Source organism: Conger conger, chromosome 3, assembly GCF_963514075.1.
Source record: "Conger conger chromosome 3, fConCon1.1, whole genome shotgun sequence".
NCBI classification, from domain to species: domain Eukaryota; kingdom Metazoa; phylum Chordata; class Actinopteri; order Anguilliformes; family Congridae; genus Conger; species Conger conger.
The window spans coordinates 64,991,275-65,009,854 of NC_083762.1; the positions used below are offsets into that span (position 1 = coordinate 64,991,275).

General features: G+C 44.5%; 1 protein-coding gene across 1 annotated transcript; it reads right to left on the reverse strand.

Moving 5' to 3' along the window:
- Nucleotides 1-7,761: 7,761 nt before the first annotated feature.
- On the reverse strand, nt 7,762-17,498 carry trim105 (tripartite motif containing 105). Its single transcript, XM_061236977.1, has 7 exons — nt 17,434-17,498; nt 16,495-16,799; nt 14,500-14,595; nt 13,516-13,749; nt 11,787-11,806; nt 10,257-10,372; nt 7,762-10,002 (listed from the first exon to the last, which is right to left on the reverse strand). The coding sequence occupies exons 2-7, from the start codon at nt 16,768-16,770 to the stop codon at nt 9,449-9,451; spliced, it is 1,296 nt and encodes a 431-aa protein (XP_061092961.1). The 5' UTR covers nt 16,771-16,799; nt 17,434-17,498; the 3' UTR covers nt 7,762-9,448.
- Nucleotides 17,499-18,580: the final 1,082 nt, after the last annotated feature.

Here is an 18,580-nt window from a genome sequence, read left to right on the forward strand (position 1 = left end):
GTACATCCACCCTTTACGTATAGAAAACTCAGGGCGGATTTGAAGGACTGCCTAAAAGACCCATGTCAAACCTCCCTCCTCACCACAGGAAAAACACATATCCCTCCTTCACTTTGCTTAAACTAAGCCAAACACACCCAAAGTGTCAGAATGCTTTAGGTGACAACTTATGTTGTACTACAGTTTAAACAGTTTTTCAACAAAAATAAATAAATAGAGATGATGCTGAATTAATTTAAATGAAAATCCATGCACACTGACTAATGAATCACCCGAGGAAGAGGACACCAAACTAAATCATTTTGATTACATTTTATGTCTATTAGTAGATATGCAATAAATAAATATAATTCAGTACAAATAAACCCCTTGGTTCAATACGCTTTTCTGGAGTTTACAAGAGCGCACGAGCTCAATTCACATTAAGTAATTAAGAACCAAGAAAAACACTTTAGTTCTGTTAATAGCTTTGACTGCGTCTACAGAGAAGACTGTGCTGTTCATGATGAACTGCAATTACTATTCAGTGACAACAAGGAAACAATTACTATTAACCAATTTATAAGAAGCACAACATTACGCAAATTAGGCTGTTTTTTTATCCTATTTATGGACGCATTTATTGTATGCTGCCCCGAAATACCGGTTATGGCGCAAGAGAGCATCCATTTGGCGTGATTTGAAAATCTTAAGCGCGTTTGAAACAATGGAATCCCTGAAGAGGAACTGTCATCTGTTGTCACTTCCATCTAAAAACTTCTAATTATCGACAGGAAAGATGAACCGTTGTGCTCAGCTTTGGAGCGGACTTTTCCAGCAAATGTACGGGGAGGGGGTCCACCCCAGCCTTCAACCCTCTGGCTTCCCTGCTTCTTCAGAGACTTCAAAAACCGTCGGAATGAGAACCATGTGGAGAGACCAAGGACTCCCATAAAGAAAGCCTTTGGTTTGCTTCTATAATTTTATTGATGTTTTTAAAAACAACAGGCCGTTTTGGAGTTTGGGAAATAAACCATTTTATTTAATTTTATATTTTTGTATTTCTTTGTATGGGGAGGATTCGAGTATAAACTGCTGATATCTTCCCAACAGGCTTTGGGAAACCCGACGATCAGATTCTCACCAAGCCCTGTAATTCCAGAGCTATTTGTATGTTTTCTCAGAAAAGCCCCCCTCCGTCCATATTTGATTTGGGCCCCAGCCGTGTTCATTGGCGGGGCTGTTTTTGTGGGCAGAGGACCTGCAGGGCCACAGGCTAATTCATAAATTTGGTGTTTCTTTAAGCTGTCAGAGACCTCACGACAAACTTCGAACATATTAGCGAGGTTACTCAGGTGAAAAGACAGCCTTGCATTGTCATTTCTGATGACCCTACAGAAAGTGCAGACCACATAGCTTACATGTCTATTTCAATTAGTGAAATTATATAACAGCCTTGAGCAAGTCTTGGATAAATTTCACACGGGCATACAGGGCACACTGAAATCTGAACCTTCAGTTCTGACCCTTAGTACTTGTAGACTCAGGAACACCAGGGGTCCCAACTAAAGGTATGGAATTTTAAATCCAGAGAAATCAGTCCGAACCATTCAATGTTTCTCCAGGTGCCTTTGAAACAGCTTTCCTATTCCCTTCCAGGCACAGACAGCTTCCAGCCCCCTGAACGCAGTGTGTGTATTTAACTACTGAAATTCAAATGCATAATATGATAACTAAATCTGGAGGGGGTACTGAACTAGGTAAGTATACATAACATAACGGCGAAAACAGGCCATTCGGCCCAGCAAGGCTCATCTTTTCCTACCACTAAAGTGTGCCTACTGCTTATTTTGCCTAAAGGCTAAATCTAGCACCGTATCAAGCCTGGTATTGAAAACCCCCAGTGTTTCTGCCTTCACTACATGTCCTGGCAAGCAATTCCACTCAATGACTACTCTGTGTGAAAAAAATACTTTCCAATATCTGTGTGGAATTCATCCTTTGCCAATTTCCACTTATGCCCCCTCATTCTGCTAACCAAACTGACCCTGTAGTTCACTTTGTTAATTTATCATGTTCGGGTTATTATAATTTAGCTTGTTGGGTTATGGACATAACCCAGCCGGAAAAACGATAAGACTTCGGTTTGTGTGGAGTCCCCAGCAGTGGCGGAGTTGAATAAAGAGGGGGTGGAGTCACGCACAGCGGGCAGAGTGTAATAGAAGGGGCGGATTCTCAGATAAGGGGCCAGGCTGCTGTGGAGAGGGCGGAGCCAGCTTGTAATGTGTTTCCTGACCCCGGGACCTGCCGGATGGAGCAGCGGCGTTTCACTGTGTTGTCCTTGAGCTCGGCTGGGGGTAGGAAATGGCCCCCTTTCAAGTGCCAGCCAGGAGTGCATATTGTTATTATTATTACTTCTACTACCATGAGGAGTACAACTACAATTAAGGGGTGTATTCCAAAATAATAATAATAATAATAATAATAATAATACTAATAATAATATTATTATTATATTTGTGAATATCCCTATGTGCTGTGAATCTCAAATAAATACACTGAATATACAGACCATTATACTGTAATGAAGACGATGATGATGATGACAATGGTGATGATGACTATGATTATTATAGGTGCTAGAGTATTTAGGTGCTGATATTGGAGGGATGGCTGATAGAGGTTTCAGGCTAGTATCAGAATAACGGAGGTTTCTCTGTTTGAAAAGTCAAACCTCTGCCTACATTTCCCAACAAACCGGCTGCCTCTAAGGCTTCATCCCTGGGTTTCTATAAGAACTGCACTTTTTAAAAACCAAACATTTGTGCGCCTAATCCACACACCTAGCAGATGTTCTTTTTGGACATGAAGGCTGAGTGGGCAGGGTTTTTTTTTTTTTACAGAAATGGATTCCAGCATCAAATTACAAAAATAACTGATCTGCCTTTGACCTAGTGTTGACTCAGCTCACACTTTCTGACTCAAAAACACTGTAACTCTTATCAAAGGGACTGGTCTGGTAAAACTCGATGAAGGATGGAAGGGTAGTGCGATGGTTATGGAGCCTTGTAACAAAGAAAAGCACATTAATTCCCTGGGGAGGGGTTGCATGACCTGTTACACAGACAGCTTCAGAAAATTTGTAGCCAGTTAAACCATGTTAAAATGCCCCAGATAAGCATGCAGGATAATATAAAGCTATGTTCTTAAGCTCTCAGATAAAATCCTGTCAAACCCAAGCATTTCTGTTATCAGGACAAGACTTAAGATCCACTCTCTCACTGTGTCATATTTATTGCTTTCTAAAATGTACAAAAGAGATCATTATGATAATAGTTACAAAAAAAAGTAACTTCTCCTACTCAATCTTTGGCCAGCTTTTTGAAGGGTGATCTAACTAGAAGGGATCTTGTTTAAAATATGTTTTTTGATTTTTCGTCTTTTTTTTTGGTGGAGACAGAATATTAATAGCATGAGTTAGTGGTGTGATTTACATTCCTCTGACAGTGATCAAAGGCAGAAGGGACGGGGGACGGGGGGGGAGTGGTTCCTGTACCATCAGGGATGTGGGGCTTGGGGGGGGACGGTGGTCGACCAGCAGGGTGTCATGGCATCCTGACCAGCGCCCCCTCATGGGGGCACTAAACCAGCTCAGAGGCATAAACAGCGCCATGTTTGTCTGACCCCTCCTAAGGATGAGGAAGGAAGATGTCACTGCATGAGTGCGTGTTTATGTGTGTGAGTGTGAGCGAGTGGATGTTTGTCAGAGATAACAGGGTTTTTCACAATCCCTATCCCATATTGTCTCACTCTTCAGCTCCAGGTGTGACCACTATGACTTTTTGAAGAGGCTCCAGACTACAGTGAAAGCTGACCATTAAGGCTCAGTGTACAGAAAGTGATCTGTAATATTTTATAATGTGATTAACCATTCATTAAGCATGGTTAACATACAATTATTTTTGATGACCTGTTTTTATTGTCAAGGAATACAATGTATGAAGTCCCTGTCCTAAATTAAGTACAAAATGCCCTTTTATAAATTACCACTAATGGTCACAAAATCAGTTTTTAGTGCAAAGATTCATGAGCTCACCTTATTTTAATTTATTCTGACCCGTCATTTATGATGCACAGATGTTGTCTACTTATTAACTTACTTTAATAAGTTTAATGGCATCTGAAAATGATGCATCTTCCCTTTGCGGTTAAGTGGCTGTGTTTCCACACCACTGATTTTGAAGCTGAACTGTTTCCTTCCACACAATGAAAGGCTTAGTTATTCTTGTTAAATCCTTTCCTGACAGCACACACATCTTGTTTCTTAAAGGTGATACATGAGACGCAGGTCTGACTTGGTTAGATTCTTGCATAAAAACGTGGTTTTTAATGTCATTTCCTTTTAGAATCCCCCTACCCTCCCATTAGTATTCCTCGAATTGAAAAGGGAAATGGTAAATAGACATTTTCCATTTCCCAATGGTAAATTCTGTCACTTGCATTTCCCAACACGGTGAAACAATTTTTCTGATCTGCTTGTGATTCTGACAGGGTTGGACAACTAAATTATCTCTGAGTTGAATATAAATTACATAATTCAGTGGATGAAAGCCTTCATAGTTTCTGACAGCTGGAATTTTAGCTGTGTTGTGCATTACCAATCCTGAAGTCTTGAACTAATGTTTAAGGGATAGCAAAACTGCCTGACTATCAGCAATGAAACTCACAGAAAGAGGTGGTGGTGGTAAAGATCTGACATGGTGCCGTGCAAGGATGAATATGTATATTTGTGAGTGTGTGTGTGTTCGTGAGTCTTGAGTGGTATATGAATGGTGTTTGTGTGCATGTGTGTCTGTATGTGTGGCTCGTATGAGAACTGTATATTATGGCGTGGCGTGTTTTTGAGTGGTGTGTGAATGGGGGTGGGTGAGGTTGTGAATGGATGTGCTTAATGGTGTCTGGGGGATGCACGCATGTCATCATGGCTGTACAGGCAAGAGCTGTAAACACCCCGCCCCACCCTATCACCCCTTTGTCCTGTCCCCGGCCCCCTTGAAGACTGCCGTCAACAGGATGTACCTTAGCCTAAACCTCCCCATAGAGCGCAAGACCAACCTGTGCAGAGATATACTCACCCCTCCCTGAGACCCTAAAATTCACCCCTCCTTTCAGATCAAAGCAAACCTGAGGCTGTTGAGCCAGTGAGTTGCTTTCACACTTTCTCATACTCCAGTTTGACATGATGTAGCCTCTTCTGTTGCTTGCGGTTCTGCTCCAGTGCCCCGGTTCCCTTGTGCCGTCATGACGTGCTCTGTTCTCTTCCCCCGATGACCTTGCAGCTCGCTGGAGAGGGCCTGCCAGAATGCATCAATAGTGAACAAATAAAAACGAAAACACCTGCCAGAAGCCTCCCTCAGGCGCGACCGGTGATGCAATATCTGGAGCTGACACAAGGGGGCAGCAGAGCAGCTAAGGGCAGTGGGCCAGAAGCTATGCCGATAGCGGTGGTGAACCCAAGACCACCATACCTCTATGTTATTATTAATGCTGGTGTAAGGTCCATATGATGCAGTGTTCAGAGAGCAGGAACAGCCATTAACCTGAATGAGAAGGAACAGAATACCACTTCTGTTAGCAGCAGGAACCCACATGCAGAGGTCACATGGGAACAAAAATGTTTTTCATCAGGAAATTATCCAACACCAAGGGAGTGACGACTAAACACACACAACCCTCCACACAATTCACACACTCAATAAAACCCTAAACCACACACAAGAACGCGTATAATGAGTGCACTTCGCAGCTCTTTTTCTACAGCTCATACTTTTATCAAAGAATCAATTATCTAAACAGAGCTATTAATAGCCGGACAATAACATTCCTCCGGGAAGTTCCACAGATGCAACCCCGGTGACGATGTGACATCATCTGCTGTGCAGACAGCGTGTTCCGGGCTGAGCTGGAGTTGGGCCTGGCGCACAGCCCAGCCCTACAGCTGGATATACACTAAAGAAACAGAGGTCCAGCTCCTCACCCAAGGACACCTCCGTAGGGCTCCTCCCGGGATTTGAACCTATCACACCATGGCTGAAGTCCAGGTCCCCAGGCATGATACCAAACCGCTAATCCAGCGTCCCTCCGAGGCTGTGGCTTAGAAACCGGGATTTGACCATCGGTAACCATAGCACCCTCACGCTGTTGTTCGGGTTGAGAGCGGAGGTTCGTCCACACGTATGAAGTCAAAGGCTGACATGCCTATCAAAACCCTTTGTGTTATGAGGCAAAGGACCCTTCTGCACTTTTTTTAATGAGACACGTATCCCCTTTCCTGACAACTCAGATACGGGTTACATGAGATGATAGTGAGTTGAACACAAGGCATTGCAGATGGATTTTCAGTTGTCCTGATCTGATCTGAGCTACCTCTGGACCTGGTCTAGTCCAGACATAGCAAAAATTGGATTTGAATGTTGAGGTTAAAGAATGTCTCTGCTCCTGTCACCATATTCTACTGACAAATAACATCCCACACAAAGCATGCATGAACCCAGAGATACTCTGATCCACAGCTGGTCCTCAGGCAGGAAGGAACATGTCTGTGTTCAACAGCTATGAATGTGACATCAAGTACTACATGTACTCAGAATCCATACCGGCAATTGTCCACTATCTATAAAGGCTAACAATCAGGCCATTCTCCTACAGTCGATGTAGGCAATTTCCCCCGTTAGCAATCACAATGTCCACCCCAGGTCTGTGATTGTGTCCATAACCACCCTCCCAGGGAGCATTCCAACCACTTATTCTCCTCCATTTTCTTTTTTTTTTTCCTAGCTCCACCCATCAGGAGAGGCTAAGAAAGGTGGCAAAAAGAATAAATTGAGACAGGGAGGTCGAGAAAACGTGAATTTGGCAAAGCCCTTGCTCCTTCAAACGTCAGATGTGTGGCAGATGGGGAGCGGGGGATCCACAGGTCGATCAACTATACAACTTTTCCGAATGATTGGGAGTTCCTAACTTCTACTTCTAGCTCCTAGAATGAATATTTAAGGGGTTGGAATGGCCTTGAATGTTCGGAGGGCAGGTGGCGATTTCCAGGTCAGGAGCAAGGAAAGGAAGAGTGGAGGGAAATAAGCGATTGGGATGAGGCCCCAATCTTTATGAAACATTTTTATACATAACCCTTTTTAAAATACGATGGTGGTCCTCTGGATGCATTTGAGCCTGGGTGGGGTCTTGGAAACAAAAATCCCTGAGGAGCTTACTGTTGTTTTCTGAGAGGAAGAATTCACTTGGGTTGCGAAATATATGAAACATTTATTATTTCTAACTGAGATGCACACAAAACTGTAGAAACGGACATGTTTTTGGCAGCTTTTATAATGTATCTCACTTTTAAGGTGCAGCTACATTAATGGTGAGAAACCCTTCCTTCCCTTTGATGACAAAAAAAACTCAACTCAAAGGGTTTACATGGCAGCATTTTCTACTGACTTAAAATGCTCATTATTGTGACCTACTTTACAAGAGATTAAAAACAAAATAAAACCTGGACATGCGAGTGATTCCAGGTGCAGGGAATCAGAGTACACACCATTAATCCCACATTTACCCAGAATTCACAGGGGCACAGAGAGGTGTGCTACAGGGGAGGAGAGTGTGTTTGAGCACAGAAACATTGTGCACTGTGTTGCGGGTTGTTCTTTCCATGCACACAAGCACACACACAACCACACAACTTTCTGTTCATATTACAATAACAGATGGCGTCATCAGAAGGCGGTTTTGTTTCAGTTTATTTTCTGAAGGTAAAAGTACACCATATTTTCTAATCAATCACGTGGTTGTACTGAGTAGCATTTACATATTGATTCATTTTCAAGAAATAGTTAAAATGGGATCGGAATTAAAAGAAAATCAAAGTAGTTACAGAGAAATTCATTCCATTGTATTACAGAAGACATTTAAAAAATTTATGTCTTGCATGAGCATAAATGGTTCAGCAGTTCACCTGGGAGTTGGAAGAGGGAAAAGCGTTTATACTAAAGAACAGCCGCAGTCTGAGTCAAGCTGTTTCAGCAGGAAAATCTGTAGTCCTGACCAGCATGACTCAAACAAGCACCTCACTGTGAATAAACAGTCAGACACAACAGTGTGCGTATGTGCTGCCACTGTACTAAAGAGAATAAGATGGAACATTTTTCCAGTTTGAAACTATTTTCACAATGAAAAGAGTACATTACACACACATGCATAGTAAATGTCTTAAAACAGAGCGGTAGTCTATAAACCATAACCTCTAAGTCAGACCTGTAAATTCACGGCCCCTCCTAAGGCACTCAGGGTGCTTTACGGTGAGGAGAATAATCCTCTCAATCGCCCGTACTGCGATTTACGATACCAACATACTTCAGGTATCTACCGCAGATTTACGAGGCTAACATACTTCAGCCATCTACCCCACCCGCTTCCCCTTTACCCTTCATGTAACATTACACACTATATGATGGATTCACAGTAATGGAAAAAGACTGCAACTCCCACGTGCACCCACACCACCACATGCCTGACATGGGCACGTGGAGGGGGGAGGCTGAGGTGGAGAATCACTGGGCCGACTCCAGCTCAGCTCTTTGGATCTTAGGAGACGTGCACTGCACACGTGCACTGCGCTGACATCGTTCACATTAAGTTTGCTAATTGAAACAATCATTTACTTCATTTTGGCATATTACAATATTTTCAACAAAGAAAGGAAGCATTTGGCAGGGACTATAACTGTGCCTGTCGCTGTAAATGAATAAAAATGTGGCCATAAGGTGGATTGAGAGGCACGCTGGCATAGAAACTTGGCTAATTACCACAGTTAAGCAGTAGAGAGGAAAAGAACGAGACTGAGAGAAAACCCTCCATCGACAGCAGAAAACAGACGCTAAGGCGGGCTCCCAGCTAGTGTTATACAGATATACTGACAGCTGACACTGACAGCAGTGCTATATAATATAGGGAAACACCAGTAGGGGGCTCATAGGTGCTGTGTAATACAGGGAAACACCAGTAGGGGGCTCACAGAAGCTCTGTGTAATACAGGGAAACACCAGTAGGAGCTCACATGAGCTCTGTGTAATACAGGGAAACACCAATACAGCAGTAGGGGGGCTCACAGAAGCTCTGTGTCATACAGAGAAGTGCCTGTAGTGGGCTGACACAAGCTCTGTGCAATACAGAGAAGTGCCTGTAGGGGGCTCACATAAGCTCTGTGTAATTCAGAGAAGTGCCAGTAGGGGGCTCACACAAGCTCTGTGCAATACAGAGAAGTGCCTGTAGGGGGCTCACACAAGTTCTGTGTAATACAGAGAAGTGCCTGTAGGGGGCTCACACAAGCTCTGTGTAATACAGAGGAGTGCCTGTCGGGGGTTAGACAGTAGTCTATAATATGGTGATTGATTTGGCCAGTGGGAGGTGCTCAGAGAGGGTCTTGGGGGAAGTGGAGCAGCTTGATTGGCTGAGGCTTCTGGCCACGCTCGCTCACGCAGGTGCTGAAGAAGGGGTAGACCCGACCCCGGGGGCCGTGGTTGAAGGCGTAGATGAGCCGCATGCTCTCGGCGTTGTAGAAGGACACCACGCGCTCCTCGCAGTCCAGAAACACGCCCACGAAGCGGGGCGGGGCGTCCACCTGCAGAGGGGTCCAGGGCTGGGTCCCGGCCGAGTATCGCCCGCCCTCGCGCAGACGCAGGGTCCAGTACCCGTTCTCGGGGCTCAGCTTGGCCCGCGCTCGCCGATCCACCACCTCCATGGCCACGCCCAGGTCCCACTTGGTGCTCCCGCCCACACCCACCTCCCAGTAGTGCCTGCCGGACAGGAAGCACTGGGCGGCCAGCACGTTGACGCACTGAGTGAAGCGTTTGGGGTTGCGTTTGTACGGGAGCATCTCCTGGCACTCCACCACGCTGGTCTTGTCCCGCGAGAGGCACAGGCTCGGATGCGCCGTTTCCGGGTCGAAGGTCAGCGGAGCGGGAGCTGGAGGGGGAAGGAGAATGAACGAAGAAGAATGAAGGAGAATGCACACACTGCAAATGACTCATGCTATATCTGCAAGAACCACTTAATTGTGGTTCTCGTAGAAATTGGGCTAATGTTGCAGAAATTTGGCTAATGTTGAGTTTTTCATGCTGGTATATACACACCAAATAAATACTTAATCAGCATTTGAAATAAGATGGTTGTTCACTCCCAGGATACCTGTATACCAGCACACCAGGTCGACTGCTTACCTGGTTTAAGCAGCTTGAACATCCTCCTCCAGGTGATGTACTGCAGGGGGCCAGAGTATCGAGCGGTGAAAGCTTTCACGTCAAACTCAGCTTCCTTCTCCACCTGCAGAGATGGTCTGGAGAAGCAAAAAAAAAAAAACGAATTAAGATCACACAAGAAGATGCAACCCATGCTCAGGGTTCATATCTGAGATACGGCAGTCTGTAAAAATCCCAAAGCCGCCCTCAGCAATGGACATCACTTCACTTAGGTACCCTTTCAATTCCTCAACAAAAAGAACATATTCGAGACCGATACGGTGGGAGGAAGAAGGTTACAGTGACATTTCATGCGACTGCCGGCTTTAAGCTCGATAGCTTATCGCGCGCTGGAATCGTGCTCGACAGCACCTTGCTCTGCATTATAAAGGAGGCATCCCGCAGTGCTACAAATGGCTTCAGGACTCTGCTTCCCGGAATTAAAAGGCCAGCTCTGTATTTCACAAGGCACTGATGTGGGCTGGTGCCACAGACCAAGAGATTTCTATCACGAAAGTTCGGCTACTTTAAAGACTTTCTGTAGGTTGCAGTTTGCTGCAGTTGCACACCAGGGACCGGGGTTCGATTCTCAGTCCTGCCAAAAGCCAAGTTTGGCCGGCTCACGCGGGGCAGCAATAATTGGCTTGCTGCTCCAGAGGGAGGGACTTGGCAGGGTTATTAGATCGCCGCACAATAAGCACCTCGGGCGCCTCGGAATCACGGCAACGGGCACGAGACGAGACGGCTTGAAGAAGGTGTGTTGCTCTCATTCGGGCCGCCGAGGGACGGGGTACGGGCGGTACATCTAATACGACTACCTCCAATTGAATCAGACGAGGTACAATTGCCTACCAAATTGGGAGAAAAAGGGAAAAATCTAAAAAAAAAAAAAAAAAAAAAAAAGACTTTCTGTAAACTTTATTTTAAAAAAGAAATAATAATAATAATTAAATAAAAAAACTATAAAACGGGTGGTTAGGATATTCAATGTCAAGGAATTTACCTGAATACAGGAGCAATCATTTCCTTGTCACTCCCTTCTGGTATAATGAAGTTTTATAAAGACGTTTCGAGAAGCAATTTAGAGATGGAACCATTTGTCTCCAATAAAAACAGCGCCAAGTACGACAGTCTTACATAACAGCGAGATGAGCCTTGGTTTTGGCAGCATGAGACAGGCTAACCGATGGAATTGTTTTTTTTCTAATCCGGTGCATGAAAACATCCCGTATGCTAAACATTAGAAGGCTGAAAAGCAGAAATAAGGATTTCCCAGAGACGTCCAAAACGCATCCGATCAGCAGCTGCCATCTTGCTAAAATCTCACGATTTCAAAACGAATAGTCAGCTCCCCAGTCATTTTGCCCCTCCAACAAAATAATCCGCTTTAATGTAAAACGCTTTTCAGTTAAGAAATATTTTCAGGAACATTATTGTTTCTCTCTCCCGCTGTGAACAGAAATAGTGTCACCATAATTTCACACTTTATGAAATTATAAAAACAACACCCACCTCATATTCACCTCCGGAAGCTAAAAGGGAAGGGGAAAACCAGATTAAACAAATATTCATAATACAGAAACGATACATTCACGCCATAGTTATTAACAAAATTATTATATAACGACATACTGTTCATGCGAGCCATGATAAATTTATGAAGCCAGAGGCACACACTGTTTTCCCATAATGCACTGCGGCTCAATAAAGAAGCCAGCAGCAGAATGAGGAGACCCAGTTTGAACCCGAGTGAGTTCTGAAACGTGGTCACAGCTCGTCCTAATGGGCCCAGACTCTGAAAAGCTGTCCCAGCCAGGGTATATCATTAACAGCAGCCACCAGCCAAAAGCTGGTAAAATGTTGCTTGTGGCTGGAAGATGCTCTACTTTTGCAACCACTTGTAAACAGTGTGTGCTATATTGTAAAAGGCACTGTAGCTGATAAAATGGCTGGTCATTTTTAGAATCCAGAAGCCACTGTGGCCAGTAATATCCTAGCACAGGTATATTACACAAGCACATACACACGCTCATACATGCTTACACGCAGGCTTACACGCACACACACACATGCATATACGCTCAGGCGCAGATGCATACATGCATACATACGCTCATGCGCACACATACACACACACCCACACACGCATGCACACACACTCTGAACCAAACAAGAGCTTCACTAGCTTCACCGAAGGCCCCAAGGACATTCGGCTGCTGGAGCAGCAAACACTGCCCTCACATCAAACATCCTGCTCCACTGAATAAACATACCCCTCAGGTAAAGAGTTCACAGAAATCAACATACGAAAACATTGCACAATATAAACAGGGAGCCTGCGACGACGGTGAAATTTAACATTTTTCAGGTGCAAACATTTTCACACCGCGCCGGCATCCAATTTACCCTCCGGTGTGAAAAGCTTCCCTTTACATAACCATTTTGCGCTGAAGAGCCTCCCTCTGAGCCTGGTCAGGAGGGACGTGCAGCGTGAAACCCTGCCCCGGCGTTACAGTGCGGTCAGGTGAAACGGAGGTAAAATGGCAGAAGGAGAAGCGGACCAGCGAGAGGCACAAACCGGCCCAGTGCTCCCGCCCCCCCCCCCCCGGGCTGTCCCTCGCGCACACACATCACGGTTCCGCACGGATAATGGAGGACGGCGGCTTTCATCTCTTTAACAAAGCGTTAATGGTATAAACGTTTCCCCGCTTCCCTGGGGGACTGTGCACCTCTGAATTTTTAAGCGGATTTAACGTATTTACCGCTGCCCAGGGGGGAGACAGCTGCCAGAAAAAAAACGGCACCAGCGTCTGCCTGGACTTTGCGCTGGAATGAAAAAGCTGACGATGTTGTGCACTGGCTCCTCAGTATGCAGCTGTGTGTGTCCTATAGCCACAGGCTATTGTGGCCTCTTCCATTTGATGATCCGTTTCTGATTTACAGCAGGACTCCACATAACTGACACGTCCTGCCAGAATATAAAATTCCTTTATATTATATTCCTTTCAACCTCAATTTATTAGGATAATTTACCTCCAAACAATTTACTGTCATCAATTTGCTACCTAGATACCTTTCCTCTCAATGTTGCTAGCCACTTCCTGTAGTACCATGTATGGTCTGTAGGGTGTAAAATAGTCATTGGCTCTCCTGTAGTACTGTGTGGCCTGTAAAGTGCAAAATAGTAAGTCACTGGCGAGTGATGACCAGAAAGAGTGTGCGTTTAAAACAGTCCCCTCACCTCCACCAACACGCTGGTCTCCATGGCGTCAGCAGCCTGCTGCAGCACGCGCACGCTCTCCTCGGCCTCCTGCACGGCCGTCCGCAGCTGCTCCAGCCTCTGCTCCGCCTGCTCCAGCACCTCCGCCTGCTCCCGCCTCAACTCCTCCAGCACCTCCCCCTCCTCCTGCTGCAGGAGGTCCCGCAGAGCCTGGAACTCCCCCTGCACCCGGGCCTGCAGCTCCACACCCACCCTCTGTGCGTAAGAGACAGGGGGAGGGAGAGAGAGAGGGAGAGAGGGAGAGAGAGAGAGAGAGAGAGGGAGAGAGAGAGGGAGAGGGAGAGGGAGAGAGGGAGGGAGAGAGAGAGGGAGAGAGGGAGAGAGAGAGGGAGAGAGGGAGAGAGAGAGGGAGAGAGGGAGGGAGAGAGAGAGAGGGAGAGAGGGAGGGAGAGAGAGAGGGAGAGGGAGGGAGAGAGAGAAAGAGAGGAAGAGAGAGGAAGAGAGGGAGAGCACGAGAGAGGGAAGGGGAGAGAGAGGAAGAGAGGGAGAGCAAGAGAGAGAGGAGGGGGAGAGAGAGGGAGAGGGGAAGAGAGGGAGAGCAAGAGAGAGAGGCAAGGAGAGAGAGAGGGAGATGGGGAGGCAGAGACATAAAGAGATAGAAAGAGAGAGGGAGAGCATGAGAATGGGGGAAAGTGAGAGAGAGAGAAAGTGAAAGATAGAGGGGGGAAAGCGAGCAAGTGAGAAAGAGAAAGGAAAAGATGATAAAGAATTCCAGGTGAAGGTACAAACACACTCCTGACACCAATTTTCATTATTTTTCATTCAAAACGACTCCTTTAAGAACTTATTATCAATATGTACATCATGTGTTCACCAAGAAAAGGTAAGCAACAGCTGAGCAGTCCAGGATTTAGAAACCCAAACTGAACCAGCGGAACATTTACTAGCTCCTGTCACATATGCTAAAATCAGGGAGTCACTCTGGAGCGGTGCTACGCAACATACCTTTATGGTGTCCACCTTCTCCTTGTCCTGGCGGATCATGTTCAGGTACTCCTCCCTCTTTGCATGGTAAGACTCTAGGGAGTCTTTCAGCTGATTCTGAAATAAAACGGTGATCACACGTGAATTCTGGAGGTTTTTAAACGGCTACATCTGCCCCGCGTTTCCCAAGGGCGATCGTCTGGGCCTGGTGCCATTTCCCGTGGTTTGGAACGTCCCCAGCATTTACTCGTAGGACACGAGCGCTTCCCAGAGCGCTGCTGTTCAAGGTCTACGCTTGAGGTGTGTGCAACTGGAGTGAGTGTGAGACATTTCTCATTCATACCCGTAGAGACCAGGGCCCCATTTCATGACGCAGAATTACGGAGTTAGCTGAATAACTGCACTGAGTAAAACCGGAACAGGGACTGAAGTAAAAAGAGCCGCTCCCTGTTTTACTCATCGCAGTTATATAGCTAACTCAGTACAATTCTCCCCAGAAGTGTTCAGCAGAGCACAACTGAACTGAAGTGCTCTTATCATAAATTAGTTGTATACAGGAAACTAAAGGGCTGGTAGAGTGTACTGCGGGTTACGTACAAACACAACCCAGACAGCAAATCTCACAGATTCACTTTCATACATACAATTCAGCATACAACAAGGCAATTTCAGCTCAGCACTGCCCAGTTATAGATTATGCTGGCAAAACTAGGAGTAATTGAAATGGTACGGCGGAAGTATTCACAAGTTGTATATAAAGTGAAAGTAAATAATGGTGACAAAAACAGAAAACTGTGGTGGTGATTTAGAGACCCATTTCCAAGAAAACGGGAAAGAGTAATGGCAAAATCGGCATGACCGCAAGAGACCTGAAACTTGATGTGTCAGCTACTGCCATCTGCTATGCAAGCACAAAATCTGCCAAGCACTGTCACAAAACAACAACAAGGAAACGCCATTCACATGACACGCAAGTCATGTGGTTACACACCAATATACTTTATTGTGGTGACTTTATTGACTTTATAATAAACTAATTTACACAGCCGGAATAAACATAAACAAAATGTAAACAACAGCCACAATTACAATGTGTACTAAGAATCAGAGCATTGCCATTCCTCTCAATTTGAGTGGCATTATGCCATAAGCCAAGCCTAATCCTGGAAACTAGTGGGGAATGGTCTGTATGTGGTAGGGATTCTTACACATGAATCATGGGTGAATATGTAAATATGTGCCACATACATTGAAAATAATGTAAACCCTGCACAGAACTAAATGAAGCTTTACATTTCATTAAAAACCACACCACACGACCCCCCTATCATTGGGTTAGTACTGAAATAACCATTCAACCTGAACTGGCTCTTCTGTGGTGTCATGTGGTATGACTCCTCTGTTTCAGGATGTAAAATGTCCATTCAGATCCATTAGGCAAGCCTCCAGTCACTGACACACTGGACATCTCCACCTCCGCCCTGTGGTCATCCAAGACCATGTCTGTTATGCTAAGTCTTCACAGAAATAAAAATTCCTGCTAAGGTCGATGTTTAAGTGAGCAACATCGCAGGCAGCTGACCATCTGAATTCTGAGCAGCGAGAAAAACATATGAACACTGATTTTAATACAGTCTGTAACCCACTTTGGTCGACGTTGAGGCTAAAAAGACACCCAGACCTCCTTTAATGGCCAGTGTCAATATTGTAAGAAAATACTCATGACAAAAACATTATATATAAAACAATTTTGTTTTGCCATTTTACGTTCCAGGAAAGTGGGGATTTTGAAAAATCTGAGGAAAATGTATCAAGGACACTGGTCAACGCGGGATTGCACACAGTTGGCACAGGATTTAAAATATGTGTGAATAGAAACAACTGAGTATGCCAGGGCCTTATATGTTAAGTGTATTTTGGGGTCCTCGTCTGCATCTGTTAAGACTGGAGAATCAACAGAATGTGTTGGAGAAGTCGACGGGCAACATGTTTAACCAGCAAAGGCGTGAGGCTCACCTGCAAATCCTTCTGGTAGCCTTCGCTGGAGTTTGCCCTCACCTTGTCCACCATGCCCGACACAAGAAAGTTGGTCAGGAGCTGCCGGTTGGGGAATTCCCGCCTGCACTGTGGGCAAGATACAAAACCCCGGAGACCCCTCCAGTATGTGGAGATGCAAGCCCTGCAGAAGTGATGCATGCAGGCCAGCATGACGGGGTCGGTGAAGAGCTCGTAGCAAATGGAACAGGTCAGGTCTTCTTTGAGCGACGGTCTCTTCCTGTTATCGCTCGCCATGGTGGAACCTTCGTATCTAATCCTGTCAACTGATAGGGAGGTACAGGAATCAGGCGTCGGGGTCGTCAGAGGACCAACAAGTTACGGACATACACAATGTCTCATAAGAAAGAACATTTACATATGCGTTTTAAATGTAGAAATTATTTTTGATTAAACTATTGCTAACGAAGTGCCAACCCAACTGCAATCTGAATTTGAACTAGGCAAAACGAAACAGCACTGGTTCGTGTGTTAGGTCATTTTAATAGAAATCCTACAGCTTTTTTATTAAAGCTAGCGCTGTCACCCCAATCGCATTATGACGCTTTTATTTGATTAAAATAAAGAACTAGCCGACCAAAATCGAGTTGCAACCATTTTCCAGCGCTTTTTTCTGTACATTTAATTTATTCTTCGAATCCATTACAACCACGGTTAATTATATATAGCCCGCAAACTGTCCTAGCTAGCTACTGTAGCTAACGTTAACTGCTTTTCATATAAAGTTACAGTTCGTTAAAAGCGGACCTGCAATTAGCAGGTGCAAACATAGCCTACTAAATATACCATACCGACAAAGTGTTTATATATGTGTATATATATATAAGATACGCCGTGTGAGCTAACGTTACTAAATCATCTACCTATCTCTGTGCACTTTAACTATTTTCCCTTTAGTACCTTATTTTTTTTTTATCCGCAGGAAAAAGTTAAGTCCAGCACCCTGCCCAGTGTTTTTACTCTATTGACTATACTTCCGGAGGTTCGGACTTAGACGGATGGACAAAACTCAAAGCCAATCAGAAGCTGCGTGGTCTGCTTGCTTCGTTACTATTGGACATTAGAGGAATTTTCTAACAACACACAGCCAAAGAGAAACAGTCACACCTTTGTCCTGCTTATGTAAGTCTCGCATTTGACCATGGGAACACGCACTGCTCTTTCGTTTTAGAACAAGGTGTCCCATACTGCTGCTGCTACTACTACTACGTAATAATAATAATAATAATAATAATAATAATAATAATAATAAGCATCGTCATAATCATAATATATATAGTGCACAATACAGGAATGACCAATCATAAGTGTTGTGACAAGACATTGGCACACTATGAAAAGACTCAAAATAAAAACATGTGTTTGATAGTAGCCTACAGTGGGTGTCAATGTAGTTACATCCTAGACTGTAGAGTGAAAAGAAGTGGCAGCACACAATGTGAGTCAGCATTTGCCTGTGCTTTTATGCATTTGCACAGGACACCTGTTCAACTGGTAATTTCATGATAAAAAACATGGCAACATACAGTGACACCTAATGAAACATTATGTCAAATGTAACATAACCAACAATGTCACCTGGCTAATGGCTAATTGTTTTAAAGGGTGATATCAAACATGCTTATGTAGGCTGCTTGGCTAACTGATGTGTCTTCTGATGTCACTTGATGTCAAGAAAAGAATCCAAATCAACCCAAGGGAAGTTAGACACTATAATGATTCATTCATATGAATATGAATGGTTTCACTTTAACCAGCAGACTACTACAATGAGAATTTATATAGATTGTAAGGTAGCGTATTAGCTTTAGGGATGGTGAAACTGATTTAGCTTTAAAGTAGGTACAGTCGTATATTTTGTTAAGCAAGAGTGTGGATTATAAAGCAAGCCATGATATGTTGAAAAGGGTTTCACTTTAAATGAAGGAACACATTGTACAGTGCAATGCAATACTACATAAAGCATCTATGAATGATTTTGAAAGCATGACTTCAAAATTCGGAATGTTAATGATTTAACTTTAAAGGGTGCAGCAGCTTAACTTTA

Excerpts from the sequence above, each read along its gene's own strand:
- trim105 (XM_061236977.1), bottom strand. The coding sequence starts at position 16,770 with ATGGCGAGCGATAACAGGAAGAGACCGTCGCTCAAAGAAGACCTGACC. Across the intron at positions 14,596-16,494 it reads GCTACCAGAAGGATTTGCAG|AATCAGCTGAAAGACTCCCT; the intron begins GTGAGCCTCACG and ends GTTTTATTTCAG. Across the intron at positions 10,373-11,786 it reads CTTCCGGAGGTGAATATGAG|ACCATCTCTGCAGGTGGAGA; the intron begins GTGGGTGTTGTT and ends TTGCTTCTCCAG.